This window comes from Dipodomys ordii, unplaced genomic scaffold (genome assembly GCF_000151885.1).
Source record: "Dipodomys ordii isolate 6190 unplaced genomic scaffold, Dord_2.0 Scaffold92, whole genome shotgun sequence".
Classification (NCBI taxonomy): domain Eukaryota; kingdom Metazoa; phylum Chordata; class Mammalia; order Rodentia; family Heteromyidae; genus Dipodomys; species Dipodomys ordii.
Window position 1 is genome coordinate 5,083,346 of NW_012267308.1, and position 16,595 is coordinate 5,099,940.

Consider the following 16,595-nt stretch of genomic DNA (forward strand, 5'->3'; position numbering starts at 1 on the left):
GGAAGTGGCGCTGTGGCTCAAGTGGTAGAGCGCTAGCCTTGAGCTGAAGAGCTGAGGGACAGTGCCCAGGCCCAGAGTTCAGGCCCCACGACCGGATCCCCCCCTCCCCCCGCAAAAAAAGGACCTGATCCTAAAACAAGGTTTAAAAAAATATAAACCAGTGGGTACCTTTGGGTGTCTTTGTTACTAATTATCAGTGGGTTTGTTTTGTTTATTTGTTTACTTATTTATTGGCAGTTTTGGGGCTTGAACTCAGGGCCTGAATTTCTTTTGCTCAAAGGTAGTACCACCTGAACAACAATGCCACTTCTGGCTTTTTCTGTTTATGTGCTACTGAGGAATCGAACCCAGGGCTTCATGCATACTAGGCAAGCACTCTACCACTAAGCCACATTCTCAGCCCGTTTTGTTTATTTGTTTTCAATAGCCCTTCATCAGTCAAGCCAATGTCATTTTTTTTGTCAGTCATGGGGCTTGAACTCAGGGCCTGAGTGCTGTCTTTGAGCTTTTGCACTCAAAGCTAGCGCTCTACCACTTTGAGCCACAGCATCACTTCTGATTTTCTGGTGGTTAATTGGAGATAAGTCTCACAGACTTTCTTTTTATTTATTTTTTGTCAGTCCTGGGGTTTGAACTCAAGGCCTGGGCACTGTCCCTGAGCTTCTTTTGCTCAAGGCTAATACCCTACCACTTGAGCCACAGTACCACTTCTGGCTTTTTCTGTTTATGTGGTACTGAGGAATTGAACTCAGGGCTTCATGCATGCTAGGCAAGCACTCTACCACTAAGCCACATTATCAGCCCTCTCATGAACTTTCTTGCCTGTACTGGCTCTGAACTGTGATCCTCAGATCTCAGCCTCCTGAGAATCTAGGATTATTGGTGTGAGTCACCAGTGCCTAGCAAGCCAATATAATTTCTTTTCAAGGTTTATACTTACAGTCACACTCAGATCATAAATATCTGACAGACCAAGTAGGAGTTCTTTTTTCAACTTGCAAAAACTTGGAAACTTCATGTGGCAGAGCTGCAGCTGGTAATTTTATTGTTGTTTGCATCACTAGGGATTGAACTCAGGGCCTCATACTTCCTTGCATTGGTTATTTTTGAGGTAGGGTCTCCTGTTAAGCTGTGGACAGCCTATTCTGTGACCCTCCTCTTTGTGCTTTCCTGTGTAATTGAGGAATGACAGAGGTATACCACTGCCCCCAGTCATTGTACCTTCCTGTAGCAGAAATAACAGGTGCATGCCACCATATTGTCTGTCAGTGGTTGAAACAGAGTCTCACTCTTACTGACTTTTGTGCTTGGGTTGGCTTCAAGCCTCAATACCCCAGGCTCTGCCTCCCAGAAGCTTTATTTGCTTATTTTTTATTTACTTAGATATAGTTTAGCTGCTTCATCCTGGCTGGCCTGGAACTTGTGATCCTTTTGCCTCAGTCTCTTGAGTGCCAAGATTATAGGCATGCACCACCATGCCTGCTTCCCTTGTAATTAGAAATATTATTATTATTACTGCAAGAGATTTCTGGAAGGGATTTTAGTAAGTGTGGGAGAGAAAGGTGGAGCAGATGTGAACTTGTGCCTTTCAGAGGGGGAATCTCATGTCAGTGAACAGGATGCCATGCAATAGTGTAAATGAATGAACTGGAAGCCACACAACCACATGGACAGCTTTCAATATAATGTCAAATGAAAAAGAGCACAGGCTGTGGGGCTCCATTCATAAAGAGTTCAAGGGCGGGCCACACGCAACCTGCCGGATGACTGATGGAGAAATTGGTTCCTGTGACAGAATAACTCAGACTAGTTGTTAGTTTCTTCACACACAAATCACAGGAGGGAGTCTCTTGTCAAGGAACAAAGGATTTCTAAGAGAGAAGGGAGAGAGGAGAGATAAAAGTCCTGTAGAATTTCTGAACAGGGAATGTTGCAGGTATAGTTTGGGGGTAAATTTACTGGCTGATGGGGAATACCAGAGGTCTGAGTCAGCAATTAGGCCCAGGTCTGCAATTGATACTTGATGAGGTCAATTCTACTTCTGTTGTTTATGGAGTCTCTAAAAAACCTCTGAGGAGAAGCTGGGAAGGTGGCTCAGTGGTAGAGTGCTTACCTTGCATGCATGAGGCCCTGGGTTCGATTCCTTAGCACCACATAAGCGGAAAGAACTAGAAGTGGTGCTGTGGCTCAAGTGGTAGAGCACTAGCCTTAAGCTGAAGAGCTGAGAGACAGTGTCCAGGCCAAGATCAGGCCCCATGACTGACAATAAAAGAAAAAGAAAACCTCTGGGGAGTTTTTAGAGAATGGGGAGAGTAGAGTTTGATCTCAAGGCCTCACATTTGCTAAATGGATGTTCTACCACTTGAACTATACCTCCAGCCCTTTTAACTTGTCATGTGGGTTTTTTTTTGGGGGTGTGTGTGTTTCAGGTCAGCCTAGATTATGATCCTCCTATTTATGCTTTATAGCTAGGGAGGCTAGGCCCAATTTTTTGCTGTTGAAATGGAGGTGTTGAGCACTTTTTGGCTTTAGCTTACATGGAATCATAATCCTCCTGATCTCAGCCTTTTGAACAGCTAGGATTGTAGGAAATGAGCCACTATGCCGAGTACTCATTATCTTGGAGAGGATAGTGACTCTGAAAGGCCACAAAAGCCTCCCAGGAATCTTGGTTCATTTTCCCATCCAGTTTGTGAATGTACATTTATTCTTTTTTTTTTTTTTGTCGGTCATGGGGCCTGAACTCTGGGTCTGGGTGCTGTCCCTCAGCTCTTCAGCTCAAGGCTAGTGCTCTACCACTTGAGTCACAACACCACTTCCAGCTTTTTCTGCTTATGTGATGCTAAGGATCAAACCCAGGGCTACATGTAGGCGAAGAAAGCACTCTACCACTGAGCCACCTTCCCAGCCCCAATTGTGTTTATTCTGTGAAAACTTATCACTGTACTTCTAGTGTGGGTACTTTCCTGAGTGTTACATTTCCATGTACATCATGGGAAGTCTTTACAAAGTTCTGAGCCCTCTAAGCTCTACTCAGGAACTCCAGTAGGGCAGTTTCTTTATTTTGTTCACTTATGTGTTCCTGGCACATAGTAGATGCTTCCAAAATATTTGTGGGATGGATTGGTAGATGGATAATCTGAACTGGAGTGAAGGCCTGGGCATAGCTAGGTTTTTCAAAGTCCCCCAAGTAATTCTAGAATATGACCTGATTAGCACTAAGCAAGGGGCAAAGGTTGACAGAGGGCTGACAACACACCATGGCCAACCTGTATGTCCTGCTAGGAACTTCAGCTCCAAAGAAGGGCCAGACTCTGTGTCAGCTGGGTGTTTGTGGCCCACACTTGTAATCCTAGCTACTGCTGAGGCTGAGATCTGGAGGATCTCCTCCAAGTCAACCAGGGCATAAAAGTCTTCAAAACTCCATCTCCAGTTAACTAGCAAAAAGCTAAGCTGGAGATGTGGCTCCGATTGTAAAGTAACAGCCATGAGCAAGCATAAGGACCTAAGTTTAAACCTCACTATTGGTGAGAGATAGGAGGGAGAGAGGGAATAAGACTGAGATAGATAGATAGATAGATAGATAGATAGATAGATAGATAGATAGATAGATAGATAGATAGATGTGGGTAAGCTGTCTTTGGCTAATTTTTTTTCTTTTTTCTTTTTGTCAGTCATGGGGCTTGAACTCAGCCTGGACAATGTCCTTGAGCTCTTTTTTTTGCTCAAGGCTAGCGCTCTACCATTTTGAGCCTCAGCACCACTTCCAGTTTTCTGGTGATTAATTGGAGATAAGAGTCTCATGTACTTTCCTGCATGGGCTGGTTTTGAACCATGATCCTCAGATCTCAGCCTCCTGAGTAGCTAGGATGGCAGATGTGAGCCACCATTACCCAACTTAGATAATTTTTACACATGTGTAAGAATGGTTTCATGTGTGCTAGGAATGTGGCTTAGTGGTAGAGTACTGCCTAGCATGCATGAGGCCCTGGGTTCAAATCCTTAGTACCACATAAACAGAAAAAGCTGGAAGTGGTCCTGTGGCTTAAGTGGTAGAGTGCTAGACTTGTGCACAAGAAGCTCAAGGACAGTGCCCAGGCCCTGAGTTCAAACCTCAGGACTGAAAAAAAAAATGCTCCATGTGCAACCAGATTTAGAACCAGTGACCCAGCTCAGTGCTTTCTGTTCCTCTACAGGTATCCCGCATGGATGGCACTGTGGACACGCCCCCCTGCCTACGACTGACCCACCGTACCTGGGGCTCCCAAAACAGTCTGGTAGAGATGCTTTTTCTCCGACTGAGTCTTCCAGTTCAATTCTACCAGCATTTCCGCTGCACTGCTGGGGCCACTCCTCTGGCACCCCCTGGCCTACAGCCCCCTGCCGAAGATGAGGCCAGAGCCGCAGAACCAGACCCTGACTATGAAAACCTACGCCGTTCAGCTGGAGGCTGGGGTGAAGCTGAGGCGGGCAAGGAAGGAACTGCTAAGGATGGGGGCACTCCTCAGCCTGGGATGGAGGCCCAGCCTGTAAGGGCAGAAAATGAAAAGGATGCCACCACAGAGAAGAACAAGAAAAGAGGGTGAGTCAAGGGTTGACCAGCATGGGGTTTTAAGACTGTTTGGGACCCTGGTTATGCAACCTTAATAGATTGAGCCAGACACTGGTGGCTCACACCAGTAATTCTATCTATTCAGGAAGCTGAGATCTGAGGATCACCATTCAAAATCAGCCCAGGTAGATAAATCCTAGATTTTTTTTTTTTTGCCCATTCTGGGGCTGGAACCTGGGGCCTGGATGTTGTCCCTGAGCCAGTTTTTGTGCTAGCACTCTACCCCTTGAGCCACAGTGCCATGTCCAGCTTTTTCTGAGTAGTTTATTGGAGATAAGAGTCTCCTGGACTTTTCTGCCCTGGCTGGCTTTGAACCAGGATCCTCAGATCTGAGTCTCCTGAGTAGCTAGGATTACAGGCATAAGCCACCTCTCAAGCGCCTGGCTCAAGAGATTCTTAAGTCTAATTAACCAGCAGAAAGCTAGCAGTAGACTTGTGGCTCAAGAGGTTAAGCACTAGGCTTGAGTAAAAAAGCCAAGCAAGAGTACAAGACTGAGTTCAAGCCCCAGCACCAGCACCAGAAAAAAAAAAAAGCTGGGTGCCCGTGGCTCATACCTATAATCCTAGCTACTCAGGAGGCTGAGCTCTGAAGATCAGGGTTCTAAGCTAGCCCAGGCAAGAAAGTTCTTGAGATTCTTATCTCCAATAAAACCACCAGAAAATGGGAAGTGGTGCTGTGGCTCAAGAGGTAGAGTGCTCACCTTGAGCTGAAGAGCTCAGGGACAGTGCTCAGACCTAGAGTTCAAGTCCCACGACCAACAAAAAAGAAGGAAGGGAGGAAGGAAGGGAGGGAGGGAGGGGGGGAGGAAGGGAGGAAGGAAGGAAGGAAGGAAGGAGAAAAATAAAATGAGGACATCCCCAGCATACCCACAAAGCAGCCTCATCTATCCTAAGTGAAGTCATAATACTGAGGCATCCAATTGTGTCTCAAGTGAACCCTGTTATTTTCCAGTGCTATTATAATTTCCCTAGAATATAAAACTAGGGAACCCTATGTATGGTTATGGAGAATTCTACCATTCCTGAGGAACTGGTGGACCCCAGATCTTTATTCAATGGCTTGATTATCTGTGAGCACTAAAGGAGACTTCAGTATCCTGGTGAAGTTTTCTGTACCCCCCCAAATATCTCAGTGAACATCAAGTGATCTAAATTGGAGCTTTTTTTTTGTCGGTTGTGGGGCTTGAACTCTGGGCCTGGGTGCTGTCCTTCAGCTCTTCAGCTCAAGGCTAGCACTCTACCACTTGAGCCACAGCACCTACTTCTGGCTTTTTCTGCTTATGTGGTGCTGAGGAATTGAACCTAAGGCTTCATGCATGCGAGGCAAGCACCCTATCACTGAGCCACCTTCCCAGCCCCAATTGGGGCTATTTCTATATCTTCAATGTACCAACCCCCCAAAAAATACCCACCCTAGCTCTAAGTGAGACCCTGAGAAGGTCCTAGATTGAGACGAAATCTGCTCTCCCCCCTCCCCTGCCCCTGCCCATGGTTTGTGTCTCTTGTCTTTTGTCTGTGTCTCTTGGATGAGGAGAGGGCATTTGGAAATGATGGAGTATTGCTGGTCATCACAGTTGGGGTGCTACTGCTGGGGTGCTCTAGGGAATCCCACATTCTTTACAGAGTGTATGACAGTGCCAGACAATGAAGGATTGGCTTTTGTTAAGCACATTGAGAAATACAAATGAGAAATGCTGGTTTAGGGGGAACTACTGTATCTCACAAAGGGAACCCCCCCACATTTCCAGAAGACACCTTTCAATGTGGGTGACCTAGTATCCACAAGCACAGAGCACAGCTCCTCCAGAATGGTCTAGCCCTGTAGAGAAGAGGTTTTGGGTCTTAGAGCAGGGTGTAATCAGGACAGATTGTGGCTATGAGTTGTGGTGGGAAGGTGAGAGTTGGACCTGAGAACTATTTTTTTGGGGGGGAGGGGGAATTCCAAGATGGGAACTTGAACTCAGTATGTGATGTTTTCCTTCATTGGCTAGTCATCTACCAACTGAGCCATACTTCCAACCCCTGAGAGCCAACTCTCATGGAAGCCTCTCTCTTCTCATCATCAGGTTCCTCTTTAAGGCCAAGAAGGCTGCCATGATGACCCAGCCACCGGCTACTCCTGTTCTGCCCCGACTCCCTCGTGAGGTGGTACCCACTGACAACCGTGATGATCCTGAGATTATCCTGAACACTACCACGGTGAGAACTGGGAATGCTCAACCTTTGGAGGGACTCAAATATGGGATATCACACACCAAAAATACTCCCAAGGGATCCCCAAAGCTACAAATGGCATTGGTAGACACAGACACAGACATAGATGAGCAGGGGAGGGAGAGCAGGGGGAGGGTCTCAAATCTGGCAACTTCTTCTTAAAAATTATTTATGTATTTATTTGTTTATTTATTGTCAGTCCTGGAACTTGAACTCAGGGCCTGAGCACTGTCCTTGAGCCTCTCTGTGCTCAAGGCTAGTGCTCTGTCACTTAAGCCACAGTGCTACTTCTAGCTTTTTCTGTTTATGTAGTACTGAGGAATCAAACCCAGGGCTTCATGAATGCTAGGCAAGCACTCTATCACTAAGCCACATTCCTAGCTCTTATTCATTTATTTTTAAATTGTTATTATAAAGGTGATGTGCAGAGGGGTTACAGTTACATAAGTCAGGTAATTGAGTATATTTCTTTTTGGACACTGTTACCCTTTACCTCACTCTCTCCCAGCTTTTCCCTCCTGTTGTATAGTTCATTTTCCACATAGTGTCTAGTGAGTACCATGCTGCATTTGTTCATCTTTTGTCCCTTCTTTTCTTTTCGTCAGTCCTGGGGCTTGAATTCTGGGCCTAGTCACTGTCCCTGGGCTCCTTTTTGTTCAAGGCTAGCGCTCTTACCACTTGAGCCACAATGCCACTTCCAGCATTTTCTGTGATTAATTGGAGATAAGAATCTCATGGATTTTCCTACCTAGCCTGGCTTCGAACCATACTCCTCAGATCTCAGCCTTCTGAGTAGCTAGGATTGCAGGCTTGAGCCACTGGCACCTGGCTTTGTCCCTCCATTTCTGTGCCCCTTCTTAGCCTCCCAAAGACAGATAAATAAACAAGACAAAAAGAAAAGAAAACAACAATAACAACAAAGGGAAACAACTCTATTGTTTCTATTTCCTGGAGTTCATTTTGATGCTTTTTTCCCTCCATTTCTGGGGTTTGAATTCAAGGCCTGGTCACTGTCCCTGAGCTTTTTTTGCTCAAGGCTAACATTTTACCACTTGAGCCACAGTGCCACTTCCGGCTTTTTTTTGTTGATATGTAGTAAGGAATCGAACCCAGGGCTTCATGCATGCTAGGCAAGCACTCTATCACTAAGCCACATTCCCAGACTGATACATATTATTTTATATGATCAGAGCTGAGAACTTCTTATTAAACTCCCAGAGGTCTTTAAGAATCCAAGAAACCAATTCAGAGTCCAAAGGAACCCCACCTTCCTGACTCATCTTTGGTCTCCCTTCCTTTGTGTCCTTAGTACTACTACTCCGTGAGGGTCTTCGCTGGCCAGGAGCCTAGCTGTGTATGGGTGGGTTGGGTCACTCCTGACTACCATCAGCACGACATGACCTTCGACTTGACCAAAGTCCGGGCAGTGACAGTGACCATGGGGGATGAACAAGGCAATGTCCACAGCAGGTACTGGGGCAGGGTGGGGAACTATGCAAAGGGAAAGTGTGGGCCAGAGAGAACAGGAGTTATGGCTGCCTGGCTATGACTCCTAAGAACCTTCTAGAACAAGAGAATACTTTGGAGTCCTGACATTGGGTCTCTGAGCTTCTTACTCCTTCCTCTCTTCTTCTGTTCAGTTTCTTTTCTTTTCTTTTCTTTTTTGGTGCTAGTACTGGGGCTTGAACTCAAGGCTTGGGAACTGTTTCTCAGCTTTTTCTCTCAAGGCTGGTGCTCTACCATTTGTGTCATAGCTCCACTTCTGGCCTTTTCCCGGTTAGTTGGCGGCAGGAGTCTTACAGACTTTTTTCCTGCCTGAGCTGGCTTTGGACTGAGATCTGATAACACGTGTGATCCACCAGTGCCAAAATTTTCTACTTTTTTAACTTCTTTTTTTTTTCTAAATTTCATCCCACCCTATTTTTTCTTTTTCTTTTTTGGTCAGTCCTGAGGCTTGAACTCAGGGCCTGGGCACTTCCCTTGAGCTCCTTTGCTCAAGGCTAGCACTCTATCACTTGAGCCACAGCTCCACTTCTGGCTTTTTTCTGTTGATGTGGTACTGAGGAATTGAACCCAGGGCTTCATGCATGCTAGGCAAGCACTCTACCACTAAGCCACATCCCTAGCCCCCCCCCCCACTTGTTCTATGTCACCTTCTTGTCTCTCTTGTGCTGTTCTTCTCTCTCCTCCTTCCAAGACACGTGTACCAGCTCCTAAAGATTCTAGCTCTAGTCTGCTGGGGCTGTACAGTTAGGGATGGAATCCTGAGGTCAGGGTATTTCTGGAGCTTGGGGAAGAGGGCATCTGGGATTCAGACCTCTGGTCAGAGGATGCTTGCAGTGACCACTCTTGTTTCTTCCAGCCTCAAATGCAGCAACTGCTATATGGTATGGGGCGGGGACTTTGTGAGCCCTGGGCAGCAGGGCCGGATCAGCCACACAGACCTTGTCATTGGCTGCCTGGTGGACTTGGCCACTGGTTTAATGACCTTTACAGCCAATGGCAAAGAGAGCAACACCTTTTTCCAGGTAAGCCCATCCCTAAGCAACTTAACAATAGTATTTTCATTACCCAGAATCTCAGGATGACCTTTCAAGACCCTTTTCCTTTCCCTCCTCCCCCCACTCCCCCCCCCCCCAGACCAGACCTCAGAGAGATAGGAAAGAACCAGCTCCTAGTTTGTCCTAGTTGAACCTTCCATTAAACTGAGACCCACAGCCAGGCATTAGTGGCTCATGTCTATAACCATAGCCATTCAGGAGGTTGAGATCTGAGGATCATGGTTTAAAGCCAGCCAAGGCAGGAAAGTCTGTGAGACTCTTGCCTGTAATTAACCATAAAAAACAAACTAACCGGGTGCTGGTGGCTCACGCCTGCAATCCTAGCTACTCAGGAGGCTGAGATCTGAGGATCGCGGTTCAAAGCCAGCCCGGGCAAGAGAGACCGTGAGACTCCTATCTCCAATAAACCACCAGAAAACCGGAAGTGATGCTGTAGCTCAAGTGATAGAGCGCTCGCCTTGAGCTGAAGAGCTGAGGGACAGCGCCCAGGCCCAGAGTTCAAGCCCCACGACCGACAAAAAAAAAAAAAACTAGAATTGGAGCTGTAGCTCAAGCAGTAGAGCCCTAACCTTGAGCAAAAGGATTCAAGGAAAGTTCCCAGGCCCTCAGTCTTGTACAGTCCCAGGACTGGCATAAAGCAAAGCAAAACAGACAAACAAAAAAAACTGAGGCCCAAAATGAAGGAGATAACTTTGACCTTGGAAAGGCACATGGACTCCATATTACATCATGGGCTGGGGTGACACCAGTCATTGACTTTTCACTAATTAGAGAACAGCCTAAGATGGGCAAAATCCAAAGGTGGACTTTTTCTTTTCAACATGTTATTATGAAGGAAAGTTTATGTATTTTGAGTATCCAAAGACCTAAAAGGAATTGTACAATAAAATATCCAATGCCCACTACCCCCAAAAAATCAACCATTGTTATTTTACTCTCCTGGCTTTATCACATATTTATCCAGCTATCTATGCACCAATTCACCTGAGGTAGGCTTTGTAGAATTTTTATTTTAAATTGAGAATTTCAGAAATCTGCAAAAAAAAAAATACCATAGCATAATGAGCCACCAGATTTGTACTCCACCCACTCATAGCCAATCTCGCCTCATCTTTCTGCCTACTTCACTTCCACACCCACTGTAGGATTTGGAAGAAAACTGTAGACATCATACAGTTCATCTCTCTCTTCTTTCTCTCTGTCTCTGTCTCTCTCTTTCTCTTATTTTTTTGGTGCTGGACGGGGCTTGAACTCAGGACCTGGGTGCTCATCTGAGTTTTTGTCCTCAATGGTAGCAATCTATCCCTTGAGCCACAGCTCTATTTCTGGCTTTTGTTGGTGGTCAATAAGAGCCTCATGGATTTTTTTCCTGCTGTGCTGGCTTTGAACCTCAGTCTTCAGATCTCAGCCTCCTGAGTAGCTAGGGTTACAGGCATGAGCCACTGATGTCTGGCTCCAGAGTTTTGTTTTGTTTTGCTTTTATTTTTGTTGTTGTTATTGTTGTGTGTGTGTGTGTGTGTGTGTGTGTGTGTGTGTGCTTGAACTGGGGCTTGAACTAAGGGCACTGTCTCTGAGCTTTGCTGCTCAAGGTTAGTACTCTGTGCTTTGTACTTCATGTAAACTTTGGGGGAGGGGAGTTGGATCTAGAAGTATGGTTTGCTTTTGGAAAGACTGCCCTTCAGAAGGTGTTTGGGGTGGGCTTGGCTGACAGGGTGGGAAGATCTGAGGGAGAGACAGCAGTCAGGGAACACTTTTTGTTGTTGTTGTTGCCAGTCCTGGGCTTGAACTTAGAATCTGGGCTCTGTCCCTGAGCCTGTCTGTGCTCAAAGCTAGGGCTCTACCATTTGAGCCACAGCATCATTTCCAGCATTTTCTATTTATGTGGTACTGAGGACTTGAACCCAGGGCTTCATGTATGCTAGGCAAGTACTCTACCACTAAGCCACATTTCCTAGCCCCATCAGGGAACACTTTATGGGTTTTGAAGTGCAAGTACTCTTGGGAGAAGATAGAGAAAGGTTTTCCTGGAGGAGTCCTAATGTGTCTATGAAGACATGGCAACAGATTACCCTAAAGGGGCTGGAGGAGGCTGGCCTGGCTGGATGATTTAAGGCAGCTCAGAACCACTGCAGAGCCTCCAATGCCCAAGTGTAGATCTGAGAATTGGCCTCAGCCTTCAAGGTTAAGTCCACCTTGCACAGTCTGCCCTCTTCCTCCCTTGTCCTTTGCTTTCATGCCAGGTGGAACCCAACACGAAGTTGTTTCCTGCCGTCTTTGTCCTGCCCACCCACCAGAACGTCATCCAGTTTGAATTGGGGAAGCTAAAGGCAAGAGAGCAGGGATGGGGCACTTGGAGTAGGCTGAGGCGGGAGGTGCTAGAGAACTTTCTCTGGAAGCCAGATGAGGGGAAAAGGTAAGCCTGGGAGACCTGACCCTGTGCCTCTATGCCCCCAGAACATCATGCCACTGTCAGCAGCTATGTTCCTGAGTGAGCGCAAGAATCCGGCCCCACAGTGCCCACCGAGGTTGGAGGTACAGATGCTCATGCCGGTCTCCTGGAGCCGAATGCCCAACCACTTCCTGCAGGTGGACACCCGGCGTGCGGGTGAGCGGCTCGGCTGGGCTGTTCAGTGCCAGGAACCGTTGACTATGATGGCGCTTCACATCCCCGAGGAGAACAGGTCAGGGCCCATCCAGCTGCATTGGTTAGGATCCAGCTCAATGCCTCCTCCTCCCTACCACAATCTCTGGGTACCCTGATTCAGCTCAGATCTTGCCAGTCACTCAGCAAGGCTGGATGCATCTCAGGGTTTCTGGTCAGACCCAGAGAGACTTTAGTGCTACTAATGTGTTAGCATGGGTACCAGGAAGTCTTATTATCTAAACATGGCCAGACCCCAGGTGGTCTTTCTTCTTCCTTCTTCCCTCTCTCTCTGCCTGCCTCCCTCTTTCCTTCCTTCCCTCCCTCTCTCTCTGATTTTCTCTCGCTGATTCATTCATTCTCCCCCCCCCCCCCAACGCACACATACACTTTTTTTGCCAGTCCTGGGGCTTGAACTCAGGGCTTGGGAATTGTCCCTTAGTTTTTGCACTTAAAGCAGGCACTCTACCACTTGAGCCACAGCTCTACTTCTGACTATTTGGTGGTTCATTGGAGATAAAAGTCTAATGGACTTTCCTGCCTAAGCTGGCTTTGAACTGGGATCTTCAGATCTCAGCTTCCTGAGTAACTAGGACTACAGGCATGAGCTGTTGACACTCAGTTCTCAGGAGGTTTCTGACTGGCCTCATTAAAAAAATTTTTTTTAATTTAGTCTTTTAAACTGTTAAAAGACTCCTATACAGCTTCAAAGTTTTCATGAGGCCCTGGTACCCTGTGGGACACAGAGAAAACAACATTCACCTGAGTGTCTCTCTCTCTCTCTCTTTTTTTTTTATCTTTTCTGTCCCTATGTGTTTTTCACTTGTGCCGCAGGTGCATGGACATCCTGGAGCTCTCCGAACGCCTGGATCTGCAGCGCTTCCACTCACACACCCTGTCCCTTTACCGAGCCGTGTGCGCTCTGGGCAACAACCGCGTGGCACATGCTCTGTGCAGCCACGTGGACCAGGCCCAGTTATTGCACACGCTGGAGGATGCGCACCTACCGGGGCCTCTTCGTGCAGGCTACTACGACCTCCTCATCAGCATCCACCTGGAAAGTGCCTGCCGCAGCCGGCGCTCCATGCTTTCTGAATACATTGTGCCCCTCACCCCGGAGACCCGGTCCATCACCCTCTTCCCACCTGGAAGAAGTGCAGAAGATGGTCCCCGCCGCCACGGCCTGCCTGGCGTTGGAGTCACGACTTCCCTGAGGCCCCCGCACCATTTCTCACCCCCCTGTTTCGTGGCTGCCCTGCCAGCTGCTGGAGGAACAGAAGCTCCTGCTCGCCTCAGCCCTGCCATCCCTCTGGAGGCCCTGCGGGACAAGGCTCTGAGAATGCTGGGTGAGGCGGTGCGAGACGGTGGGCAGCATGCTCGAGACCCCATTGGAGGCTCCGTGGAGTTCCAGTTTGTGCCTGTCCTCAAACTTGTGTCTACTTTGCTGGTAATGGTTTCCCCCTGATTTCCATTCCCTTTCTAACATGTTCAAAACTATTCATCCCTGTATTATTCAAACAATTATCCATTCATGAATTCACAAACCCATTCACCTTTCAGTTTATCCTCCCATCTTTCATTCACTGGAAAGTGTCTTCTATTCATGTTTATTCACCTCTTTTTCCTTCATCCTATTTCTCCATCTAATTAACCAACATTCATTCATCCTCCATCCATCCATCCTCTATCCATTCATCTATCCATTCATGCATATCCTCATCTCATTTGTCTTTCTATTCATCTATTCTCCACCTACATATTCATCCATCCATCCTGCTATCCATCCATTCTACCTACCCACATCCATCTATCACATCCATACATTATACATCTTCCAATATATTTGCTTACCTATCCTGCCATTCACACATCAGTCCATCCACAATTCCATCTATTCTTCTATCCACCTACCTATTTATTGATGGATTGATATATATATTTCCTCTCATACACACAGTAATCATCTTCCTTTCACCTCTCCATCCATTCATATAGTAATATACCCATACACTATATACCTGTCCATATCTGCACCTTTTATTTACCTTTCTATCCATCCATACACCTTTCCATCCAATATTCATGTTTTCTCCCACCTACCCAGAAATCCACACCATTCATTTAACTGTTCATCTTCCATTATCCATTGTTCTATTCATCTTTTATTTCATGCATCCCTTTATTCGAATCCCTATATAACCATTTGCCCATATATCTATCCATCCATCTATCCCAGCCACTCACATTTATCTACCTATATATTAATTTACTTGCTCATGCATCCATCAACCCACCATCCATCCACCTGCCTGCTTCATACATACATCATTAATCCTTCCACACATCCACTCTCCTCCATATTTTTCTCTGTCATTTCCTTTATTCTTCATCATCTACTCATTCTCACTTCTCCATCATGATCCACTCATCCATTACCTCCCCTTAAAACCCGCTACCATTCTATCCATCCATTCACTCAGCCAGCCACCTCTCTCCTCCTCCCATTTATTCATCTTTCTCTTATTCTTCTCTACTTTTGTCTACCTTTTATCTTTCCATACTTTAATCTGTTAGCATCTGTTAGTATGTGTTGAGTGAGAGCTGGTGTATGCTGGGACCTCTGTAGGCCTCACTCAGGTGTAGAGTGTGTTCCAATCCATAGCTACATGTAAATATTGGCCTGTGAAGGAAGAGGAACACATGTCTGGTGATGTAATCTGATGAGGGTGTGGACTGGGCAATCTCAAGGAAGGTGAACAGTGAGGAGGGGATGTCAATGCAGGAAGGAACCTGGGACACACTGGAGAAACAGGTCTAGACAGTGAAATGGGGGGGGGATGATTGTGGAGGCCTTGCCAGTCACAGTGAAGAACTCATGTTTTGTCCTGCCAGGTGATGGGTGTCTTTAGTGATGAGGATGTGAAACAGATCTTGAAGATGATTGAACCCGAAGTGTTCACTGAGATAGAAGAAGAGGAGGAGGAGGCAGAAGAGGAGGAAGAAGAAGATGAGGAGGAGAAGGAAGAGGACGAAGAGGAAGAGGCACAGGAGAAGGAAGATGAGGAGAAAGAGGAAGAGGAAGCAGCAGAAGGAGAGAAAGAAGAAGGCTTGGAGGAGGGGCTGCTCCAGATGAAGCTGCCAGAGTCTGTGAAGTTACAGGTAGGTCATTTCTTCCTGCCTTCCCTTCTTCATCCATCTGGGTTGGGGGACTCAGGATCTGATGGGGCATGAGTCTGGATCTTGTACTATGAAGAAGCATAAAACTGGTGTGATGCTGGCTTGGAATGATCTCTCTGATTTCCATGTGAGAAGAGACCACGGGAGGAATTGATGGTGGCTGGACATGGACAGGACCAGGGAGAGGGAAGAGGAAGCAAGAAAAGTTTCTGAGAAGGCCTGATAGTCTCATTACAATCCCTCCTACTGCATGACTGTCCTTCCACAGATGTGTCACCTCCTGGAGTATTTCTGTGATCAAGAGCTGCAGCACCGTGTAGAGTCCCTGGCTGCCTTCGCAGAGCGCTATGTAGACAAGCTGCAAGGCAACCAGAGAGGTCGCTATGGACTCCTCATGAAAGCCTTCACCATGAGTGCAGCGGAGACTGCAAGACGCACCCGCGAGTTCCGCTCGCCACCCCAGGAGCAGGTTCTCTGACCCCTGACTTTAGCTGGTTTTATTGTCTACTCCCAAATGCAAACACTATCCCAACTGACCATTGATAAGCCTCACCTTTAAAACTGGTGCTTTTACCCTTGAACCTACTGATACATTTATCTCTCTCTCTCTTTTTTTTTAAGCCTCTTATTTCCATTTCCTGGAGTTCTTCTTTCTTTCTTTCATTCTTTTTTCCTTCCTTCCTTCTTGCTTGCTTGCTTGCTTTCCTTTCTTTCTTTCTTTCTCTGTCATGGGGCTTGAACTCAGCCTGGGCGCTGTTGCTGAACTCTTTTGCTCGAGGCTAGTACTCTAACACTTTGAGCCACAGAACCACTAACAGTTTTCTAGTGGTTCATTGGAGATAAGAGTTTCATACTTTCCTGCTTGGGCTGGCTTTGAACCATGGTCCTCAGGTCTCAGCCTCCTGAGTAGCTAGGATTATAGGCATGAGCCACTAGTGTCCAGTGCTGGAGTTCATTTTGATAAATATTAGTTTATATGATCAGAGCATTTATCTTTTACTCAGTGCCACTCTGTGAATGAACCTGACTTTGAAGTCTTCCAGACATTTTTCATCAACTCATGCTTTATTATTATTACTATTATTATTTTGGTTGTTCATGAGGCTTGAATAGGGCCTGGGCTCTGTCCTTGAGCCTCTTTGTGTTCAGGGCTAGCATTTTACCACTTAGCCACAGTAGCACCACTTCTGGCTTTTTCTAAAGAGTTTATTGGAAATAAGAGTCTCACAGATTTTTCTTTCTGGCCTGGCTTTGAACTGTGATCAGCCTCCTGAATTACTAGGATTATAGGTATGAGCCACTGGCACTCAGCCAACTCATACTTTGACCCATGATTTTATTTTCTTATATATATATATATATATATATATATATATATATATATATATAT

At 46.4% G+C, this 16,595-nt stretch overlaps 1 protein-coding gene across 1 annotated transcript in view; it reads left to right on the plus strand.

The window, feature by feature from the left end:
* The window catches only part of Ryr1 (ryanodine receptor 1 (skeletal)), a 111,771-nt gene that overhangs the window by 29,248 nt on the left and 65,928 nt on the right, over positions 1-16,595 (plus strand). Inside the window, exons 26-34 of the mRNA XM_013026195.1 lie at positions 4,197-4,582; positions 6,679-6,811; positions 8,136-8,296; positions 9,189-9,354; positions 11,628-11,714; positions 11,842-12,068; positions 12,863-13,475; positions 14,921-15,187; positions 15,474-15,674. Of these exons, the coding sequence (XP_012881649.1) occupies positions 4,197-4,582; positions 6,679-6,811; positions 8,136-8,296; positions 9,189-9,354; positions 11,628-11,714; positions 11,842-12,068; positions 12,863-13,475; positions 14,921-15,187; positions 15,474-15,674 (2,241 nt within the window). The remainder of the gene's footprint in view (positions 1-4,196; positions 4,583-6,678; positions 6,812-8,135; positions 8,297-9,188; positions 9,355-11,627; positions 11,715-11,841; positions 12,069-12,862; positions 13,476-14,920; positions 15,188-15,473; positions 15,675-16,595) is intronic.